This window comes from Trachemys scripta, chromosome 3, assembly GCF_013100865.1.
Source record: "Trachemys scripta elegans isolate TJP31775 chromosome 3, CAS_Tse_1.0, whole genome shotgun sequence".
Classification (NCBI taxonomy): Eukaryota; Metazoa; Chordata; order Testudines; family Emydidae; genus Trachemys; species Trachemys scripta.
In genome coordinates, this window is record NC_048300.1 from 137,927,751 (window position 1) to 137,946,713 (window position 18,963).

Consider the following 18,963-nt stretch of genomic DNA (forward strand, 5'->3'; position numbering starts at 1 on the left):
GGCTGGGGGGGTGGGAGCGGCTCGTTCTAGGCAGGGGGAGCTGGCGGGGGGGCGGGTTTCTTTGCGCTGAGGCGGGCGTGGAGGCTTTCCTTGGGCGGCTGGGGAGCCGCAGGGGCGAGTCAAACTGCGGAAATCCTGGGGGCGGAGGGGGGTGAGCATCTACGTAGGGGCGTGGGGGAGGCGCGATCACACCCGGGAAAGGTGCCTGGACTCGAGCCCCCCCTCTCTGGTCCCCCGATCGATTTGTTGCAGCCATTAGCGCCGGGAGCGAGTGGTGGTGCCTCAGTGAGGCGGGCGGCGGCACCTCCTCTCCTGTTGTTCAGATATCGGAGGGGGAGGGGGGCATGTCCTGTCATCAATCACCCACAAAACGCCACTTGGGCAAGGGCGAAAGCGGATATAACAAAGGGAAAATGCCTTTTCCAGTCGCCTAGGATGTGGCACGGACCGAAATGACAGTCTATGGTGTCTTTAAAGTTTCATGGAAAAATCAAGTGATGAAAGTGATTGGCTTTAAATGCGTAAGTTGCCTTCGGGACAAATAAAATGTAATTAGCGAGTCTCTGTCATCACAAAGATGTTGGGAGGAAAGAAACCCTTTTCATGTTCTTCTCAAGTAAGAGAAGATTCAACTGGTGGCCCTAAGACTTAGCTCTAGGCATGTTTGTGCAATTGTTTCAGTTTAAAAAACTAGATCAATTTCGCAAACGAATCTAGGAGAAAATGAATTTTGGCTGGGTGTGCAGAGTCTGCTGGCTTCCCTGTGTCAGTTTAGCCTACCGCTTCCAGTAATGCACTTCACAACGTTTGTCATCCATACATGCAGTCATGAGTTTTTTGTGGCCGTGCAGCTGAGGTGTAAATCTCTCCTTTGTGTGCAGAAAAGGCCTTTCCTAAATTGCCACTAAATCAGGTCCTTTGTTAAATTTGTTACCCCTTTTGATAAGAATTGCTGAATTCTTATGTTTCCGGTGCTAAACTGTAGTTTTAAGTGTGTATTTTAAGTTCTTTGTTACTAGGACAGTTCTGATCTGCTTGCTTAGCTCGATAGACAGCAGGTCATCATTAAACACTTCTGGTTCTACAGGCCTTAGTCAAACACTAAAAAGATCAAATTTAAGGAATCATGATATTGTATGTATAAAATGGTAGTTCCTTAAATTTACTGACAATGACTTAATATTGGATTTTTTTTTTAAATAAAAATGTTTAGAAAGGGTTTTGAATGGATCACCAGGCAGCTTTGTAAAGGATGACACTGCAATAAGACATTTAAATGTCTGTACATATGTAATCTTTAAGAACAAGCTTAGTTTGCTTATCTTTTCAAACTATGAGTTACTGTTTAAATACTAAGATTTCAGTTGGATAATTTCTTAGGGAAATGGAAGGATCCATGCTATGAATAATTCATGTAAATGTGGTTTAAAAAAAAAAGTTGGTCAGGCCACTGCACTGTAATAGTAATGCATCTTGCTCAAGCGGGGAGGAGTATTGATACAATTTCAAGGCATGGGTGGTAGTTAAAATCATTTCCTGTCTTAATGCTAAATGGTCTTTATATAGGGCCTTTGAGACTAAGATTTATTATTAGTCGATAATGTGGAGCATATATAGTTGGTCTGTCTTGGGCCCCTACCTCATCTTTCCTTTGAAAAAACTTAAATTCCTAAAAAAAAAAAAAGGTGATTCTATAATGGCAAGAATATGTATAATAATCCAGTAAATGTATCTAAAATGATCAACTTAAATAAATTGTTTGAGTAGGAAAGATTATTATAATACACTAGTTATTGGAGAGGAAATGTCAAAATCTAAGTGATCAGATTCAACATCAGCTTTTATTTATGGATCTTTGTATCCATACATTAGTTTTTAAACTGCATCTTCAAAATAAAACTTAAAAAGAGAAATTTGCTGTCAATGTCTCTAATCTCATACAACTGTCTGAATATTAATGATAAAATCTTGACTAATCAAGTATTATAATGCGTCATAATTGATTTTTTCCAAGCAGAAATAAGTGTTATAAGTAGTCATTAAACTGTGTTTTCCACTATTAGGTTCTAAATTTTGATTTTTGATATGGTGTAGTTGGTTCTAATTATCAGAGTAATTATGGTGGCTTTGTGAATTATGTAGTGAAAGATAAGGCACAAATGAATAAAAATGTTTGTTTCAGTGTTACTGAATGATCTTGAACAACAACCTTGCTCAATTTAATTGGGAGTTATGCATGCTCACACATGGGTGTGCTCTGACATAAGATTGCTGTAATAATGGGAGCTTTTGCTTTGCCATACCTCTTTAGTGTTTACTGTGAATATTTAAGTTCTGTCTAATTTTATGTTTTTCACTAAACATAGTCATAAGTAACATTTCTAAGTGTATTATTATCCTGGTCTCACTTGCTAATGCATTCTTTTAAAATGAGAGCCTTCCCTTTTAAAGGCACACTGTAAAGAACCCTAGTGTCTGTTTAAAAAAACATTTAAAATTTAACTCAAACTTTCACTACTTGTTTAATTTTTGCACTTATGGACAGTGAAATTTACTCACAATAGGTAGTTTAGTTAATTTCACTCACTGTTTCTCAAGTACAATGCTGTAGTGTTTAGGTTTTCAATGCTTGCAGCCAGAATTTGTTTTAAATTTTGTTTAATGAAAAGATTTCTAGTAATTTGAGACCTAAAATGTGTGTGTGTGTGTGTGTGTGTGTGTGTGTGTAAAAAAAAAAACAAAAACAAACAAAAAAAACCCCACACACTTGATGCTGCTGTTTAATCAAGATGGTACTTCATACAATAAATACATTGTTGTTTCTTTGACCTTTCAGTCCTGGTGCTGTTCAACTCCAGTTTATGGCTGTGCACCTCAGTATTTCAACACTTGATCAATCTTTTCAGAAACAAATGTGTTATCTGGAAACAAAATGCAACTTGAATGGCAATAGTGTCTGCAGGAACACGCATAGTATGCTAGCCAGACGAAACACCAGCTGTCTTAAATTAAGTATAAAATGCTCATAGGCAAATAAATGATACCTCTATTTGGGAGAGGGAAGACTTTAGGATGAAATTTATATCTAACAGGAGTGTTTTAATATTTTGTGGTTATTTTGACAGCTGTTAAGTCGCTTTTAGTTTCTCAGTGGATTTGGCAGCTGAATTGTGTTTTGTGGTTTCTCATCTATACCTCCTATAGATCTTGTATCTAGTACTGTTATGACTATTTTGAATCATTCTTCCATTCCATACCATGAAGTGTTTTGCATCTGTAAGGAATTATCAATCTTAAACTTTTACATCAAGGTTAACTTGCGTAGGGTGCAGGCAATGCTACTTAAATACAATTCTGGTAGGGAAAGAGTGGCACTATCTTAATGTTAGTAAGATTTCCTCCTCTCCCCCCCCCCCTTTTGAGTAGATTAGTCTTTGTACTCCTACTTGCCTGAAATTCCTTTTACATAGGTTCTAGCTAAAATTTGATTTAGGTAAGAATATTTTGTGTGTATGTATATATAGAGGAAAGGGTGTTAGAGTAGACTGACTGACTAGAAAGACAGAGAGCACTTTTAAATATAATTTATATTTAAGTTTGTTTGAAGGGCTAGGATTAAACAAAAATCATCAGAGGTGCTCACTTTCTTGTATCTGGAGGATTTCCCCATGCAAGGTGGGTTAGAATACATGCTTTATTGTGGTACTTCAAAAACAGATTGGAGGGTGGCCTTTTTAACTACAATGTTGTGAGTGTTTCCAGTTATTCTGAAAATAAAGCATAAATGGTAGTGTTTTGAGTGTGTTTTTTAATGGAGTGAGGCCCAGGTTTCTCAAAGAGGCAGTCAATTGTGCCAAGGTTTTTTGGTGGTTTTGTGTTTTGGGCACATAGGGACTAGTCCACCAAGTTCAAATTCATTTGTGACTTTGGCGTGACTTAAACTTAGGTGTCCTGTGGTAACTTGCTGTACCTTATAACTTTCCCCTGTGAAATCTTAAAGCTACTATGCTCTCTTTTTATCAAGCTGATAAATTTAGGTGGTGGAAGTGGTGGGAGGAATGATGTATTTTTCTTCCTTAAGATGTCAGGACAGGTTCATCTTCAGTTGCTTTTGCCGAGGAGAGGAACATACTCGGAAGGGCAAAAATAGTAGTAATATTTTACTAATTGATAATTCCAGCATTGTGCTTGCAATTAAAAGGCAGATTATGCTGTACTGGCTGCAGGCTCTTCTGAAACTGAGGCTTTTAGGTTGATTGAAAGTGGGTAGGGTGGGAAATAGTGTCCAAAGAAATAAAAATACAGTGCAGATCTCTTCTCACTAGCTGTTTTAAATCCCATTAACACAGATAGTAACTTCAGATGGCTTCTCTGCATCTCTGCTCCAGATTGCATATTGTACCTTCAAACAAACTCATATTTCGGGTGTGCTTCCATGAAAATGGCTTCCTCTCAAAGGTTAAATAGCAGCTAATACCGTACAAAAGTCATGAAAAATGTTGTATTTAGAATTAACCTGAAAAATCTCTATTAAAAACACATGAGCAAGATCTTTAAGTTCATCTATATTTGCAGTTTATTTTCCATCTGAAGTAATATTCTCATGAGCATTTCCCCAGTAAGTAATTGATGTCACAAACCAAAGATTATAGGAGATGGATAGCTATTGGGAATACAAGGCCTTTCATTTCAGATGTCACTGGTTCAAATCCAGGCAGAGATCATTAGTGAATGAAACTAATTAAGCTAGTTGAACTTCCCAGATACCATCAGAAGTCTATTTTTTTAGTGGGCACATATCCACATCACAAACCCACAATCTCTAAGTGCACCTTTATTGCTAGCCTTGGCATAGAGACCACAATTGAACAGGTGTTTAAAAAAAAAAAAAAAGGATCATCTTCTCTAACTCTAGTTCAGGATTGAGGCACATTGGTTGATGAGTTTGAAAAATATTGTATAGCTTTTGACCATGCTGTGTACCTGTTCTTATCCTTCAGGGGTACTAAATTATTCTAAAATGGGATTTAACCTTCTTTCTCCTCACCTGCCCTTTTAAATATATTGAAAAAGTGAAAAACAAGCAAAGACAGATACATTCTTAAGAAATGCAGCCTTCGTTTCATGCAAATATCCCTAGTAACTGGACAAATATGGTAAATTGGCTGTAAATAGTCTTTCCCTTGAGGTATCATTGAATCTTGATTCATGAACAGAGGTTAGTTGAGGATTTTGCCATTCAAGATGTTCTTTGATCTTTCACAGAAAAATCTAATATCTAAACCCAGTTATAATAAATCTTAAAATTATGCAAGAAAAAGAAATTGGCATACTTAGAGAGGAATAACTGTGTTGAATCTACCCTTGAGCTATCTTTCTCCTTTGACCTGTGAGTTACCTTTGCAGGAAACCTGCTTCCTCTGACTGAAACCTAGCAAGCAGTAGGCAAGTACAAGTTTGAGAACCAAGACAAGCAAGTCTTGAAGGCCTTAAGAGGAGATCTACCATGTTAAATTACTAGCACTAAACAGAATTTAAATACAAAAATAATCTTGTGCACACACTCATTAGCAGGACAGTTTGTCCTTGTATTATCATGGCAACATGAAAGGGTTTTCAAAATACACCAGTATCATAGAACTGTGTTTCCTGAATTAAAATACACTGGCTGTATGTGAACTTGTTATATCAGTTTACCTCCTTTTGAGAGGTGATTTTGTCTTATATAGGTGCATGAAGTGATTAATAGGCTGATTTTCAAATGTAGCCTAAATGTTGAATTTATCCTGCATTTTTAGCTTCCAGTTTGACAATAAAATTATGGCGATTGTAGAAAAATACAGAAATGCCAGTTGTCTGACATATTTCACATTGTCTGTTCTTTTGTCATTCCTTAAGTCCCTGACCCAGGGTTCTGGCATTTTCTGAAATGTCACGTTATTGCAAAACACACTAATGCTAACGTGAATGCCCAACCTGAAGCAGAAGGAGCAGAACCTTCGTTAATTTGTGGTCCTGGATAATTGGATCTCGTGAGGGTGCCCGTTCTGCACCGCTGGGTCTCTTGAGAGGTTCTGCTGCTGGTCCTGTAAATGTGGGCACTGGCTGTGAATGTCAAAAAATAAAAAATGCTGATCATGGTGCCATCTATAAACCTTACACAGCAGTGTAGCTCTTTAAGACAAATATAATTTTCAGTGTCAGAAATCTACTGCAAAAACCAACAGATTATTTTTTTGTTTGAGGGCAAAAAAAAATACATTGAAGTGACTGAGCATGACCAAAGCAAGAGAATGTTAAATGTCTGGATCTCTCTAAAATACATATCTTTCTTAATTCCCCCCCCCCCCCAAAGATATCTTGGTTCGGTTGGCAGATTCTGGAATGGAGATCTGTTACTAAATGAAGAGCAGTGGGGCCTCAATTGATATCCCACTGCTCTCCCAAGGCAGTTTCCTTGATGGTGAAATGGGATAACAGCTCGTGGAAGAATATTTGGCTGGTGATCCCCGAATCAGAGGTGTGGTGGGACCAAATGAAAGGTGTATGAACAAGGGGGACAGGCCTTGGCTAGTGAAAAAGCTGTAAATAAGTGAGATCATAGTAACTAGGAATTACTGAACTGTACAAAAGTTCATTTAAAAAGGAGCTGATTCCTTTCTTACTCCTTGATTATATATAGATGACATCATGGTAGTTTTCTACTTGTCTCCTTCATGAAAATCTCAGGATTGGTTAGGTTCTGAATATGGTTGAGCATTTGATTGGTGCAAAAATGGTTGGTCAAATAATGTCAAAAATTGTCAGATATTTTAAAGCACTAATTTATTAGAACCATAACAAGAGTGGAGACCATAAAGTCTTAATAGGCTTTTTCAACAGCAGCTCGTGTCGTCTTGCATATTTGAAGATCTTTGAGATATTTAATAGAAGGTGCCCATCAAATAAGACAAGGATTACCCAGTGCGGATGAAAGTGAGTGCTCTACTAAATGGCACTGAAAAATGGCTGCTGGTACTTCTATTTTTGAAAAATTTGACAGTGCTTTTAATTTTTGACATGTGATGAGAAAGTTGTCAATCTTCAATGTGACCAATGAAAAATAGGATCAGAGGGCAGCACATCCATAATACAGAAGGTGGTTTGGATACTCATTTATCAACAAAGCCTCAGCAGCTTTCATATTTGTAAATTAAAAACTTTTTGATTAGTTCACTTCAGGTTTCAGCTAGTTCACTTTTCCCCAACATGTGGCATTAGCATGTAGTAAAGTGAGTCATCAAGGCATTTAAGTAGGCTTGCTAACAGGTGGCACGGTGATGCAATCGAAAAGGTAGGCCATCGGCTACATTAGGGTATTCTTGCTGGGATATTTGACATTTGACCACGCTCAAATAATGGGTGGTCAGTTATATTATTTGACCAGCTTGCCAAGCCCTAGTTCTGAAGGATTCTTTGGTTTGGTTCTAATGAAATAAATTGGAAGGTGACATCACAAACTGAAACCTGAGTTTCAGGTTCCATTTGAGGGCTGGGAAAGCTGCTACTTCGATTTCAACCTACTGAATCACCATTCTGTTTATTCTGCCAAAGTGTCCTTCAGCTAAATGATGGAAGCCAGGAACCAAGATTTCTGAGGTTGCTAATATAAAAAGCAGGTCAAAATAAAAACACAAACAAACAACAAAAAATCCAACATAAGGGGAAACCTGACTTTAGGCTCCTGTTTTTGAAATTTTTGGCCTATGTATAAAAAGGTCACTAACTTTGATGTATTGGAAGTTTAAATAACTTTTCACTATTAACATCAAAGCAGTTTTGTTTTGAAGTGACAAAGATTTTGTGTGGGTCAAGAAATTTTTAATTAAAAACTATTTTAGCTAGTCCTTGATGCTGTAAACACACAAACTCATGCTAAATTATAAGCACAAGGCCCATGATTCACATGATTTGAAGTCAGTGGGGTTGTTCATGTTATGAACCTATTTACGTGTTTATGGGATCTGGGCTTTCATTTTCACTATTTTGTTTTTGGCCTATAGCAGGTTAGTACAAATAAAATAAGATACCATATGAGTTGTGGCTTAAATTTCAACACCTACATTAGAGCTGTGCAAATAATCAATTTTACGGTTTGCTGGTTGAACCAAAACCTTTAATAAAAAAAAAATCCTTTTCAGATAAACAAGATTTTTTCCCCCCGTTTTCTTACCAAAACAAAAAACCCTGACAAAAGTTTTGAATGAAATGTTTTCTTTTGCTTTGGGGCATTTTAAAGTGTGTTTTCATCTTAGGCCTAGTCTTCACTTACCGGCTGGTCCGGAGGCACGCCATCGATGTTCTGGGATCGATCCCGGAAGTGCTCACAATCGACGCCGGTACTCCAGCTCGCCGAGAGGAGTACGCGGCGTCGACGGGGGGAGACTTCCGGCCGCGTCTGGACCGCGGTAAGTCCGGAGTAAGGTACTTCGAATTCAGCTACGTTATTAACGTAGCTGAATTTGCGTACCTTAGTCCGAAGTCCGGACTAAGTGTAGACCAGCCCTTAAGCAAAGGAACTATGAAAGCACCATTCACAAAACTAATGGAGGAGGAAGTGGTGGCGCCCCTTTATATCCTGTATCCCAGGGGAGTGCTCCAACCATGGGGCTGTGGGAGACCAGGGTTCAGGTTCCCCTTTCCTGCGTGAGTTGCCTAATCACCAAACTATATAGAGTCATTTTCTCTCTCTAGCCCAACTAAGCATCTGGAACAAGAGATGGTGGTTGTGCTGCTAAACCAGTTTTTAACAGAAATAGCTTCTTCTGCAGGTGCAAAGAGTATTTTCAGTTTATTCAACTGGTTTAGTTTATTAAAAATTGAGAAACTGAGTTGAAAAAGCAGAAAAGCTGGTATATTGTTCCAATCTGTTGTTAAAAACTAGGTATGAGAGAATGAAATCTACTGGTAGTAATAGCTTGAAGGATGTGGTGACTAAAACAGTAAGTTCAGTTCCCTAACTACAGATACTTCCTTTGTTTATTAAGTTAGTTCTAAGTGCAAAACATACTTTGATACAATTTTTTCCCTTATCTAGCACATTTAAGGTAGTTTTATTGAACTAATAAAAACAATTTTAAATAGCTGTTTATGTGCATTTTTAATTAAATTTAAATTTCTGTCTAAATAGGGCTTCATAAAATCACAAGTGAAAATTAATCTAATAAGTGAAATGGAACATTCCCCATTTTCTAAAATAAAAACGTAAAAATTCAGAATCTGAATAAAATGTAAGTTAAGCTATAGAAGTGCTTAACTATGTATAGATACAGTACATCTGGTTAGCAACAGAGCACGAAATTTAGTGCAAAGGCTATATTTAGTTTCCAGCCAATGAGAATCAACCTTTCTTTAGGAAAATAAAAAGCAGAGATGTAAAACAAGACTCAAAACAGTGATTTAAATCAGGGTTTCCTGCTTGCTGATTTAAATCATGATTAAAATCAGTGATTTAAATTGCTTTGATTAAAATCAGTGCAACCTGCTATCTGCCCTCACTCTTCCTAGAGTCGTACATTACCATTCCATGACAAAAAGTAATTGAAATTTATCATTTTTGATAAGAGTATAATAATGGATCTTTCTTGAGTTCCTTGTATCCTGGACAGTAGAGGAGAAAAAGTGTTGGGTTTGATTTTTTTTCACTCCATACATACATATTGTCTGTTTTGCTATGTAATAGTGTTTAGGGACCTGGAGTAGTCTAGCTGCTTTTTAGGTTTTTGTCTAATGCCTTGAGTCTCAGTGGGATTTTTTTGTCTATTCCTTTGGAGGGGTTATTGATAAAAGCCTGTGGGGTTTTTTTGGTTTGGTACTCTGATGGACAGGAAGAAGTTATACTATTTTAGTTGAGATGACTTCAGAATTTTTTTTTTTTTTAAGCCAAGGGAATTCCCCTTGTTATACTCTCAGTTGCAGTTGAGAGTTTGTGTACATGGAGTATTTATTTTCAGAACTGCAGAAAAAGACTTCTGTTGTGGTTTGTCATGTTTGAAGTTTAATTTATGTCTGTATAGTTGGTGAACCCAGATCTTAAAAAAATTCCTTGATATGGACTAGCAACATAGATGTGGTGGTGCTGCACACTTGGAATTTAAGCTGTAGGGGCTTGTCTACATGAACACATAGACTGTGGTAAGCTGGGGTGGGAATCTACCCTGCACTAGCCTGCTGTGGTCTAACTGTGCATGTGGACTTTGTGGATGCATATTAATAGTTAATGTGCTTTGATCTAGTCCTCTTTGAAACAGGTACACATGGACAGTTAGACTGTGGCAGGCTAGCGCAGGGTAGATTCACAACCCAGCTTGTCAGTCTGTGTTCATGTAGACAAGCCCTAAGACAGTTGAGAACTACTGCAATACATATTTTTTCATAGTGTGGATAACACTTTAATACAGAACCAGTTGTCCTCCATTTCACAATCGCATAACATCTCTGTAGCTGTGGCAGCACTTGGTTGTATAGAAAAGTAATATTGAGGAAAGTATTTAACTCTAAATGTAACTTAGCAGCTGGAAATGTGGCCTGAGCACCATGGTGGGCCAGCAAGTGGTTCCTGGACCACAATTTGAGAGCTTCTGCTGTAAACTGTATTTCATTGTAACTCATTGTACATACATAGGCTTTCTAGTCCATTTGTAAAAGCACAACTTTACTATGTCCCTTGCTTTCATTATATCGCCTTCCTTTCTGGCTTCACTCCAATTTTTCAATACTCTATGCGATGATAGACCATGGTGTATAATCCAAATGAGAAGCTCTCTTGCTGAAGGTTCAGGGATACCTAGAAGGGTTCTGACACTGCCTCTGCCCCAGGGATCTGTTTTTTGTAACCTGTGGCTAAGAGGTGTCTGATATTTGAAGCCTCCAAACTCCTCTGACTGCTGAAAGGGAGAGAGAGAAATATGAGAGGAAGGATAGTTCTGTGGTTAAACCTCTGGACAAGGAATCAGAAGATCTGTTTCCTACTATAGGCTCTGCCAAAAACTTCTGATTTTGGGCAAGTCACTTAAGCCTCTATGCCTCAGTTTACCTATTTGACAGTAGTGTTAAATTAATCCATTATGAGGTGCTTAGACACAGTGTTGTCCATAGGATTCTGTATAGCAGAACCATATTGCAGTTTGGCAAAACACAAAGGAGCAGCAGGGACGTACTGACTAAAGTTGTCTGTGGAGTCATGGAGACAGCGTGCCATTACTTTCTGTTTAGTTGACATTTGGAAAGATATCTTTGCCCCAAGGACTAGAAACTAAATTTTGTAAGATGAAAGTCTAGAGTCTACAGAAGCTAATGATCATCCTGGGAAGTGTTGTTTTTGCTGTGAGCAGAAGATTTTTCCAAGCTGTGGTTGGACCTGCAGAAATCTGAAAAATGCCTGTGGGAGAGGGGTGTCTGTAAGCATCTGGAGGCCCTTTTTAAAGAGCAGAAAGCCTGTCGATTTTTTTCTTTTAATTGCCTTTAAAGTTTTTGTGTGTGTTTTGTGAAACTGGGGAGAGGGGGCCAGTGTATGTAGTTCTCTGAATTAGTTGTCTAATTCAGGTGCTGATGCTCATGGGAGCAAAAGCTATGAACGTTGCTAGAGGTAACTGTTTAATTGTAGAGATGGCAACATAGGAATGCCTTGAGGGGAGAGGGGAAGGGAAGGGATGTTTAGGGTACACTTTGAACATGTTTCTAGAAATTATTAGATGCCAGATTTTGAAATAAAATTTAAACTTGTGTAAAACATTTAAGAATTTCTATTTTCTTATTGTATAGCAGTACCTTGGGGTAATGGGAATTAACAGTTAATGTTACTTTAAATTGTTTTTTTTAATACGTAGCCACTTAAAAATTCATTTGGTATAATTGTGACATTTCAGTATGCATATTCATTTCTTAAGTTTAGAAGAGCATATATACCAGTGGTTAACCCCTGGAATGATGATAATTTAGATGCTGTATTTTAAATTATTGAGGCTAGATTATTCAAGTTACTTAAATATTACCAAATTATACAAATTTTGAACTCCATATTGTTGTCCTTCAAAAGAGACCAAAATTTGATCCATGAAATATTCCTTGTCTGGACCATGGTTTAGAAAGCTGCTGATCCTGAAATTTTTGTACCGATTTGCCTAACAGTTTGTAGTCCTGGCAGATGTCAAAATAATAGTCCCACTATCCAATCATATTATTCTGATTACTCTCTTGTTTTCTTCCCCCTTGAGTTGCAACATGTTATCAGCATCTCTGGAAAAAAATAGAAATCAATATTTCACACTATCTGGAAGCTTGGAGTATCTGCTTTTAAATGATTGGTTTTTAATTATGGAGGTGTGTAGATATCAGCCCTTAATTAAGATGAAATATAATGGGGTCAAAGGGAAGCAAGGTAGTAATCAGAAGAACTGTATTAAAATCAGATGTGTCAACAGAAGGTAGCTAGTGCTATTAGAGCTGGAAGGTTGAAACTCCCAGGTTTCCAAAGGTGTCTGTCATTTACTTCTAACCATGATGGTTCGTGACCTTAAAACTGTCACTAATTATTCACCCTAGGAGGGCTTTTAAGGCTGGTCTTGTACCTCAGACCAGTATAACTTGTCACTTGTACCTTCAGTCTTTTAACATGAATATTATGGAGTGAACTTCTTTAAATGTCAGATTCTTTATTTATATTTGCATTTCACACATGAATATAATGGATAAAATGGCCCCTTTAATGGGTTGCCGACTTACACATCACTTACCAATAATAGTTCCTAAAGCTATTTTTTTTAATCAGTTAATTATCCTGGATGCTTGATATCTGAAATGGAAATAAAGTTGAGGGATACTGTAAAGTAGTCATTACTAGGTTAACTTTTGTTTTAACTTTTCTTTTAGAACAAATTCTGTACAACATAAAACAGGAGTACAAACGCATGCAGAAGAGGAGACATTTAGAAAATAGCTTCCAGCAGACAGATCCATGTTGTTCTACTGATGCACAGCCACATGCATTTCTCCTTACTGGACCAGCTTTGCCAGGTATCTAGCACAACTCTATATAACTTTGATATATACCTTATGACTCCATGTGGGTAGATAACTTTTCTCAAGTTCTTTGATTCCCTGTGAACTGTCTCTTGCTTAAGCCATATCCTTACTGTTTGTGGAGTTGCATTCATTGCAAGCATTAATGTCTTGGCAAATTCCAGCTTTTGATTAAAAGAATTAAAATAGAGCACTCCTTGAAGCTTTTGTTAGCTCATTCCCAGTAAATCATCCTGCAAACAAACTTTTTCTAAACCATTGAGCAGCAGATGTCTTTACAGAAAGATCAACTCAGACTTTAAAAACAGATGTAACTTTACTCACAATGAATGTCTAGGATCCTTAATGAGGACATGTTTCTGTAGCAGTATAACCTGTCTTTTCTTTGCTGTAATAGACATTTTTGCATGTGGTAAATGCTATTTAACATTTTGTTGAGGCTTTCATTATCCTTACAGCATGCTGAACTGAGAGCATAATTTTAGATTACTTCCTTTTTAAGTGATGGTATAAAATATTTACGATATCAATAAAATTTGGAAGTATCCAAAAATTAAAGCAAGATTTTGCCAAATGTTTTGTTTGGAGAACACATTTAATGTAATAGAGATGATGTAGAAAGCTGGAAGACGTTGAATGTTGACTGCGAGTTACTTGTGTGTAAATATTTACACATAGGTACTTCATCTGCAGCATCATCACCATTGAAAAAAGAACAGCCCCTGTTTACTCTCAGACAAGTTGGAATGATCTGTGAACGTTTGCTGAAAGAACGTGAAGAGAAAATCCGTGAAGAGTATGAAGAAATTTTGACCACAAAACTTGCAGGTGTGTTTGAATTAAATGCAACTTGAAAAAAAAGATTAATATATTGGCAACCGCAATTTCTGTAACTTTAATGTTATATCCAGTGTGTACCTGACCTTGTATTGGCTAAGAAATGAGATGCCCAAGTTGAAAATTTAAGTTTCCATCTCTGGATATAGCAAAAATAATAACGTGTAGTGTCTGTTGTAGACTATCTGGCCCGTCTTCTGTGCTGCTATGGACAGAAGTTATAAAACTCCATGGGTATTTCTACACCATCAATTGGTGGAAGCAGAGTTTTTATTTCAAATAGAACTTTCTCTTGCTGGCATATTTGAGCTGACCATCTCCTCCCCGTTTTCTGTCTCCACAGAGAAAATGGCTTCCTATTTGCTTTCCTAAGAGCTATTTGCAATGTTTTTTTCCTCCTGGGGAAGGGGGGCTTCTCTTCTCCCCTCCCCCCCTTTTTTTTTAAATAGGAGTTTTGCATTTGGCATAGAGGGGACAGTACGTGAGGCAGATACCTTTAGCACTAGAAGTTTCCCATATACCAACCCTGATTGATCCCAGACAACCAGCAGTGTTTGGTGACTATTCGTGCTTTTCTGACCAGTGGCATAGTTGCTTTCTTCTTTACTATACAGTGGATTGCCTGTTTCCTCTGCCCCTGAACCCCTCTTTATTGTGGGTAGTTGCATTCACCCCGTGCTCTTCGAGCTGGATTGCTGGCTCACTGATGTAGTTCAATTAGTGGAGGTGAGGAACTTTGACTGTACTTGTGGCTGGGCATCCTATAGATCCGTCTTAGACCAGAATGTCCTTAGGCTCAAAGCAGTGTAAAAATACACATGTAAATAGTAATTTTTCTACCATATTCACTTTTAAGCAGCCTCAGTATTCCTAAATACCTGTGTTAGGTAGATGGCTTCCCACTGCTGTAGTACCTATTGTATAATTTTAGAGTCTTTCCCTCGAGATCATCAGGTGCATTCCTTCTTAAGTGTTCTCTACTATTGTAGAATAATAAAAGCTCAGTTGAAGACCAAGAATGTTTACACATTCGTGTTCTGGATAACTACAGGTTTCCAACCTAGAGAAGTTGTCTGCATGACCGGTACTTCCTGAAAAATCTCTAGTTAGACACTCCCTCAGTCAGAGTTCCACTGGAGACTGATCTCTTGGGCAGAGGAGCCTATATGATGATTAGTGTGCTCTTAAGGCAGAGGTTACCAAAAAAAGCTGTTAGAAATGCTATAGATCATATTACCTCATTCATATATAGAGCAATGACAGATGTTCTGTAACATATGGGAACTTTTGAGGAGGGAGTGCCAAATTAAAATCCAGAGCAAGTCCCTCCGCAAGAGACTAGTTAAGTTGTGTTTTACCACCACAATGGTTGTATCCCCTTCCAATTCACACATCCTTTCCAAGGTGATAGCTCTTCAGTATGAAAGGATAAATCAGTAGGAATCTAGTCTCTAGCAGATCTTAACCAAATGGCTTTCTGCCCCTAAGCCGACTTGTTCACCACTTGGTACTTTTCAAAGTTCAGAGTCTCTTCTTGCTTCTGCAACTATTAGGGTTTCTTTATAGTTTACCGGAGAGCTCCTTTTTTCTATCTTTCATTGTGTATTGGTGTCTGACAAACAATTGAATCTTCCAAATAGTGAACCTGATCCAGTGGAGTTCTTTGGTTCTTCCTTATCTCCACTACCTGGAACCTTAATTAGCATTCACTTGAGCTTAGAATCATTAGAGATACTAGCCTCAGTAGGGCTGTGGCTAAAACATTATTCCTCTTCTATTCCCCATGAAAGTTACTCTGGAGTTCCCTATATAAAAGCTTTTGCAAGTCTGAGAAGGTTAGTTAGGTTCAGGTCACAGGGTACTGACATACATTGATATCACCTGCTGTATTCTTACATAGCACTCTGGTATTTCTCATTCCTTTGTAGTTGTGGTGATTACCTACTTTTAAGGCAACCTGGAAAAACCCAGAGTTCTAATGTGTGCTACAAGCCCTCATTAAAACTGATTTCAAATAGCCAGCTGTGGATTTGTCCCTTTCCTGTGACGTTCACTTTGATGAGTAAGATAAGTGATCAGGGATTTCTATTTCATTTGTAGACCTGTACTTTGAGCATATTAGATAATAGTATGCAAACCAGTGCTATACTGAGCCAAATTTAAATTCACAAGAGAACTTATGAGGTGGCTATCTAGTTTTTAATATATTGTTTTTCTAAACATTCTAAAATTGAGTTGCTGCTGTTCTTGGATACAGTTTCTGGGCAACCAATCCCTCCATCTGCTCACATTGGGTATGTCTACACTGCAATTAAAAACCTGGGTTCCGATGAAAGGGCTGTTTAATTACGGTGTAGATGCTCAGGCTGGAGCATAGAACCTGTAAGGTGGAAGGGTCCTAGAGTGCCCAAATGTCTATGCCGCAGTTAAACAGCCCCCTAGCCTGAGTCGTGTGAACCGGAGTCAGCTTGCATGGGCCAGCCACAGGTGTCTGATTGCAGTGTAGACATACCCATTGTGTTATCCCAGTATTTTGGCTAACATCCTCATGCAGCTGAGGTAGAGTTGGCTGAATCTGAATTTCCAGTAAGTCAGAGATTATGCTTGCGGGGAGAGGGAAACACTTTTAAAAAAACGGGCTGCCATGTTACTGGCCAGTTCCACTCAAAGGTTGAAGGCCCACAGATCATCAAGACAGTCCACACTTAGAGTTCTTTTGCACTGCTTGCTGATTACTGATTCACTGTTTACTTTGCTCATCCCTGCAGGAGGATGGGACTTTCATGGGGGGGACCCTCAGACTGGGACTCTTCTGTGGAAACCAAGAACTACTGCTACATTTTTGGTTGAAGATTGCTTTCTTTAACCTTGCCTCTTCTAAGAACAGTGCAGAGCACTTAAAAGTAATAACCCAACACACCTCACATGCGGTTTTCCACAAGGGAGGAAGGGGAATGGAGAGGAGCTGCATCTGATAGATCTTCTTCTTTAATTTTCTAATTCTGAAAGTTAATACCATGTTGATGGGTGCAATATTAGAAACTGAAGAGAATATGAAAAAATGTGTTCTTATGTATGTGATGTATAGAGATTCCTTCTGGAAAGGACTAATTTTGAGTTCAGAGTGAACTGAATATTCTTTATAGCATCATCTTAATCTTAGTATTTAGTTTGAGGAGATTACTCAATAGCTGATTTTACTAAACCCTCAGTCACCTGTTCCCTATTGTGACTATTTTTGCTGTTGAAATAAAGCAAATATTTTTCACTTAGCTTTTTATCCTGTAGTTAGCTGTTTCTTGCTTGTTCAGCATTTTGGCAATCAGTGACATAATTGATTGTAATAAATCGCTCTTCTATACTTCTGTGCTGTCATTTCCCAGACCTTTAAATTCTGCCTTTTTGTAATCATGTTCAGTGGCTAGAGGGCGGGAGTTGGGTTCTACTTCCAGCCCTGCCACTCACTGACTTTGCTCAGTTAACCACTCTGGGCCTTCATTATGCATCTGTAAAATTGGGATAATGTGAGAATTTAAGTGTGCTTAAAGTGCTTTGAGATCCTCTCTCTCTAAGTGCAGAATATTCCTTGGCCAAATTCCTCTGTTGTCTTATTCTGTGCTATAGTTTGCTTGTCAAGGGAAATCCAATTGATTGCTAACATGGTTTAATGGGGTGGATTTTTTTTAGGGAGCAGAGATGAGATGGCTGTGTTGAATAATCCGTACTTGCCCCTTACAGACTGTCAACATTTGTTTAGTTGATATAGCTTGTATGGCATAAGAAGTAAGCCTTGACCTTTTTTTCATGCTAAGTTAAACTTGGTACACTCACTTCTAATGTTAATGTTTGCAGAACAATACGACGCATTTGTGAAGTTCACGCATGATCAGATCATGCGACGATATGGAGAACAGCCTGCTAGTTGTGAGTATCTCTGCTTCTTTAACATCCAGCAGGAACACATCTCTTAATTGTTCGATACTTAAAATGGCCAGTAGTACCACTGTTTTTTGTCTATATTTTAACAGAAAAGCACTGAGTTAAAAGCTTGAATTCATGATGCTGTGGAGAATTTAGAGTGAAATGAAAATGTGCTGAATGTCATGTATGTGCATCAAATAGCACATACAATTGCCTCCTGTAAACCATTGGGGATTTGCATTTTAAATTTATTTTTGCTATTGTTTTAACTGAATTCAAATCTAATATAAATCAGTTATCTTGTCACTAATCTTTTCTTTTTTTCCTCTTTTCAGATGTTTCATGAATCATGTTTTCTGCATATGTGGGCTGCCCTATACCCCCTAATTGTTGCAAGCTGTCCCAGTAAAAGACTTGCAGCAATGCCATATTTCCCCCCTTCCCCCACCCTCCCTACCCCCGTGAACACAGGTTATTTCAAGCTTTTGTCAGTGGCAACCACTCTTATGCAGCAACTGGTTTTGGAGTGCTCCCTGATGTCAGTACCACCTGGATGTGGACCTTTGCTACCTGTAATAATACCAGTGGCCTCATTTGCTGTATCATTACAATTTGGCTTCTTATGTTAATAAGTTTGAAAAAGTAAAGGATTAAAGCTGGTGTTCTAGAACTTGCCCTTCACTGGTTGTGTAAATAAAAATGTAGAATGACACTTCTGACTGAAGTTAGTGTGGTTTTCATAACTGTGCACTACAACAAAACTGTAATCACAGTTAAATTAGAATGTAACCCCAGGACAATTTTAAGCAACTAGCCCACAGTACTGCCTGTGAAATAGTAAAGGAGGGCATTTCTGTATTCCATGACTTTTTTGGGGGTTAAGAATGGGTTTATATGATTTCTCATTTTTGTAGTTTTTATTTATTCTATCAGTCTTTAACAAATGTTTATTGCTGCAATTTTTCAGTGTATCATTGTTTTACTGCCCTTGTAGTACTGGAATTTAGTTGGAAGAATAAAACATTTACTTCTAAACTGTTCGTTTTTAATATGCAGGTGGCACTGCTGCTGTGTATGAATAAAATTTATCCATGTTTAAATGAAAACTTTATTTACTAGCAACTGAAGTAGGTGAGAGTTTAATTT

General features: G+C 37.9%; 1 protein-coding gene across 4 annotated transcripts in view; it reads left to right on the forward strand.

Annotated features, from left to right (window-relative positions):
* The window catches only part of AKIRIN2 (akirin 2), a 19,690-nt gene extending 838 nt beyond the window's left edge, over positions 1–18,852 (forward strand). The window contains exons 2-6 of one of the 4 annotated variants that reach the window (XR_004645187.1): positions 12,910–13,053; positions 13,753–13,887; positions 16,665–16,799; positions 17,749–17,820; positions 18,153–18,852. Coding sequence is in view for 3 of the 4 variants with exons in the window: in XM_034766060.1 (XP_034621951.1) it covers positions 12,910–13,053; positions 13,738–13,887; positions 16,665–16,762 (392 nt within the window). In the remaining variant the exon portion in view is untranslated. Of the gene's footprint in view, positions 1–12,909; positions 13,054–13,737; positions 13,888–16,664; positions 16,800–17,748; positions 17,821–18,152 lie in introns of those variants that run through there. The other 3 variants (XM_034766061.1, XM_034766062.1, XM_034766060.1) reach the window with 3 other exon arrangements.
* The last annotated feature ends 111 nt before the right edge of the window (positions 18,853–18,963 follow it).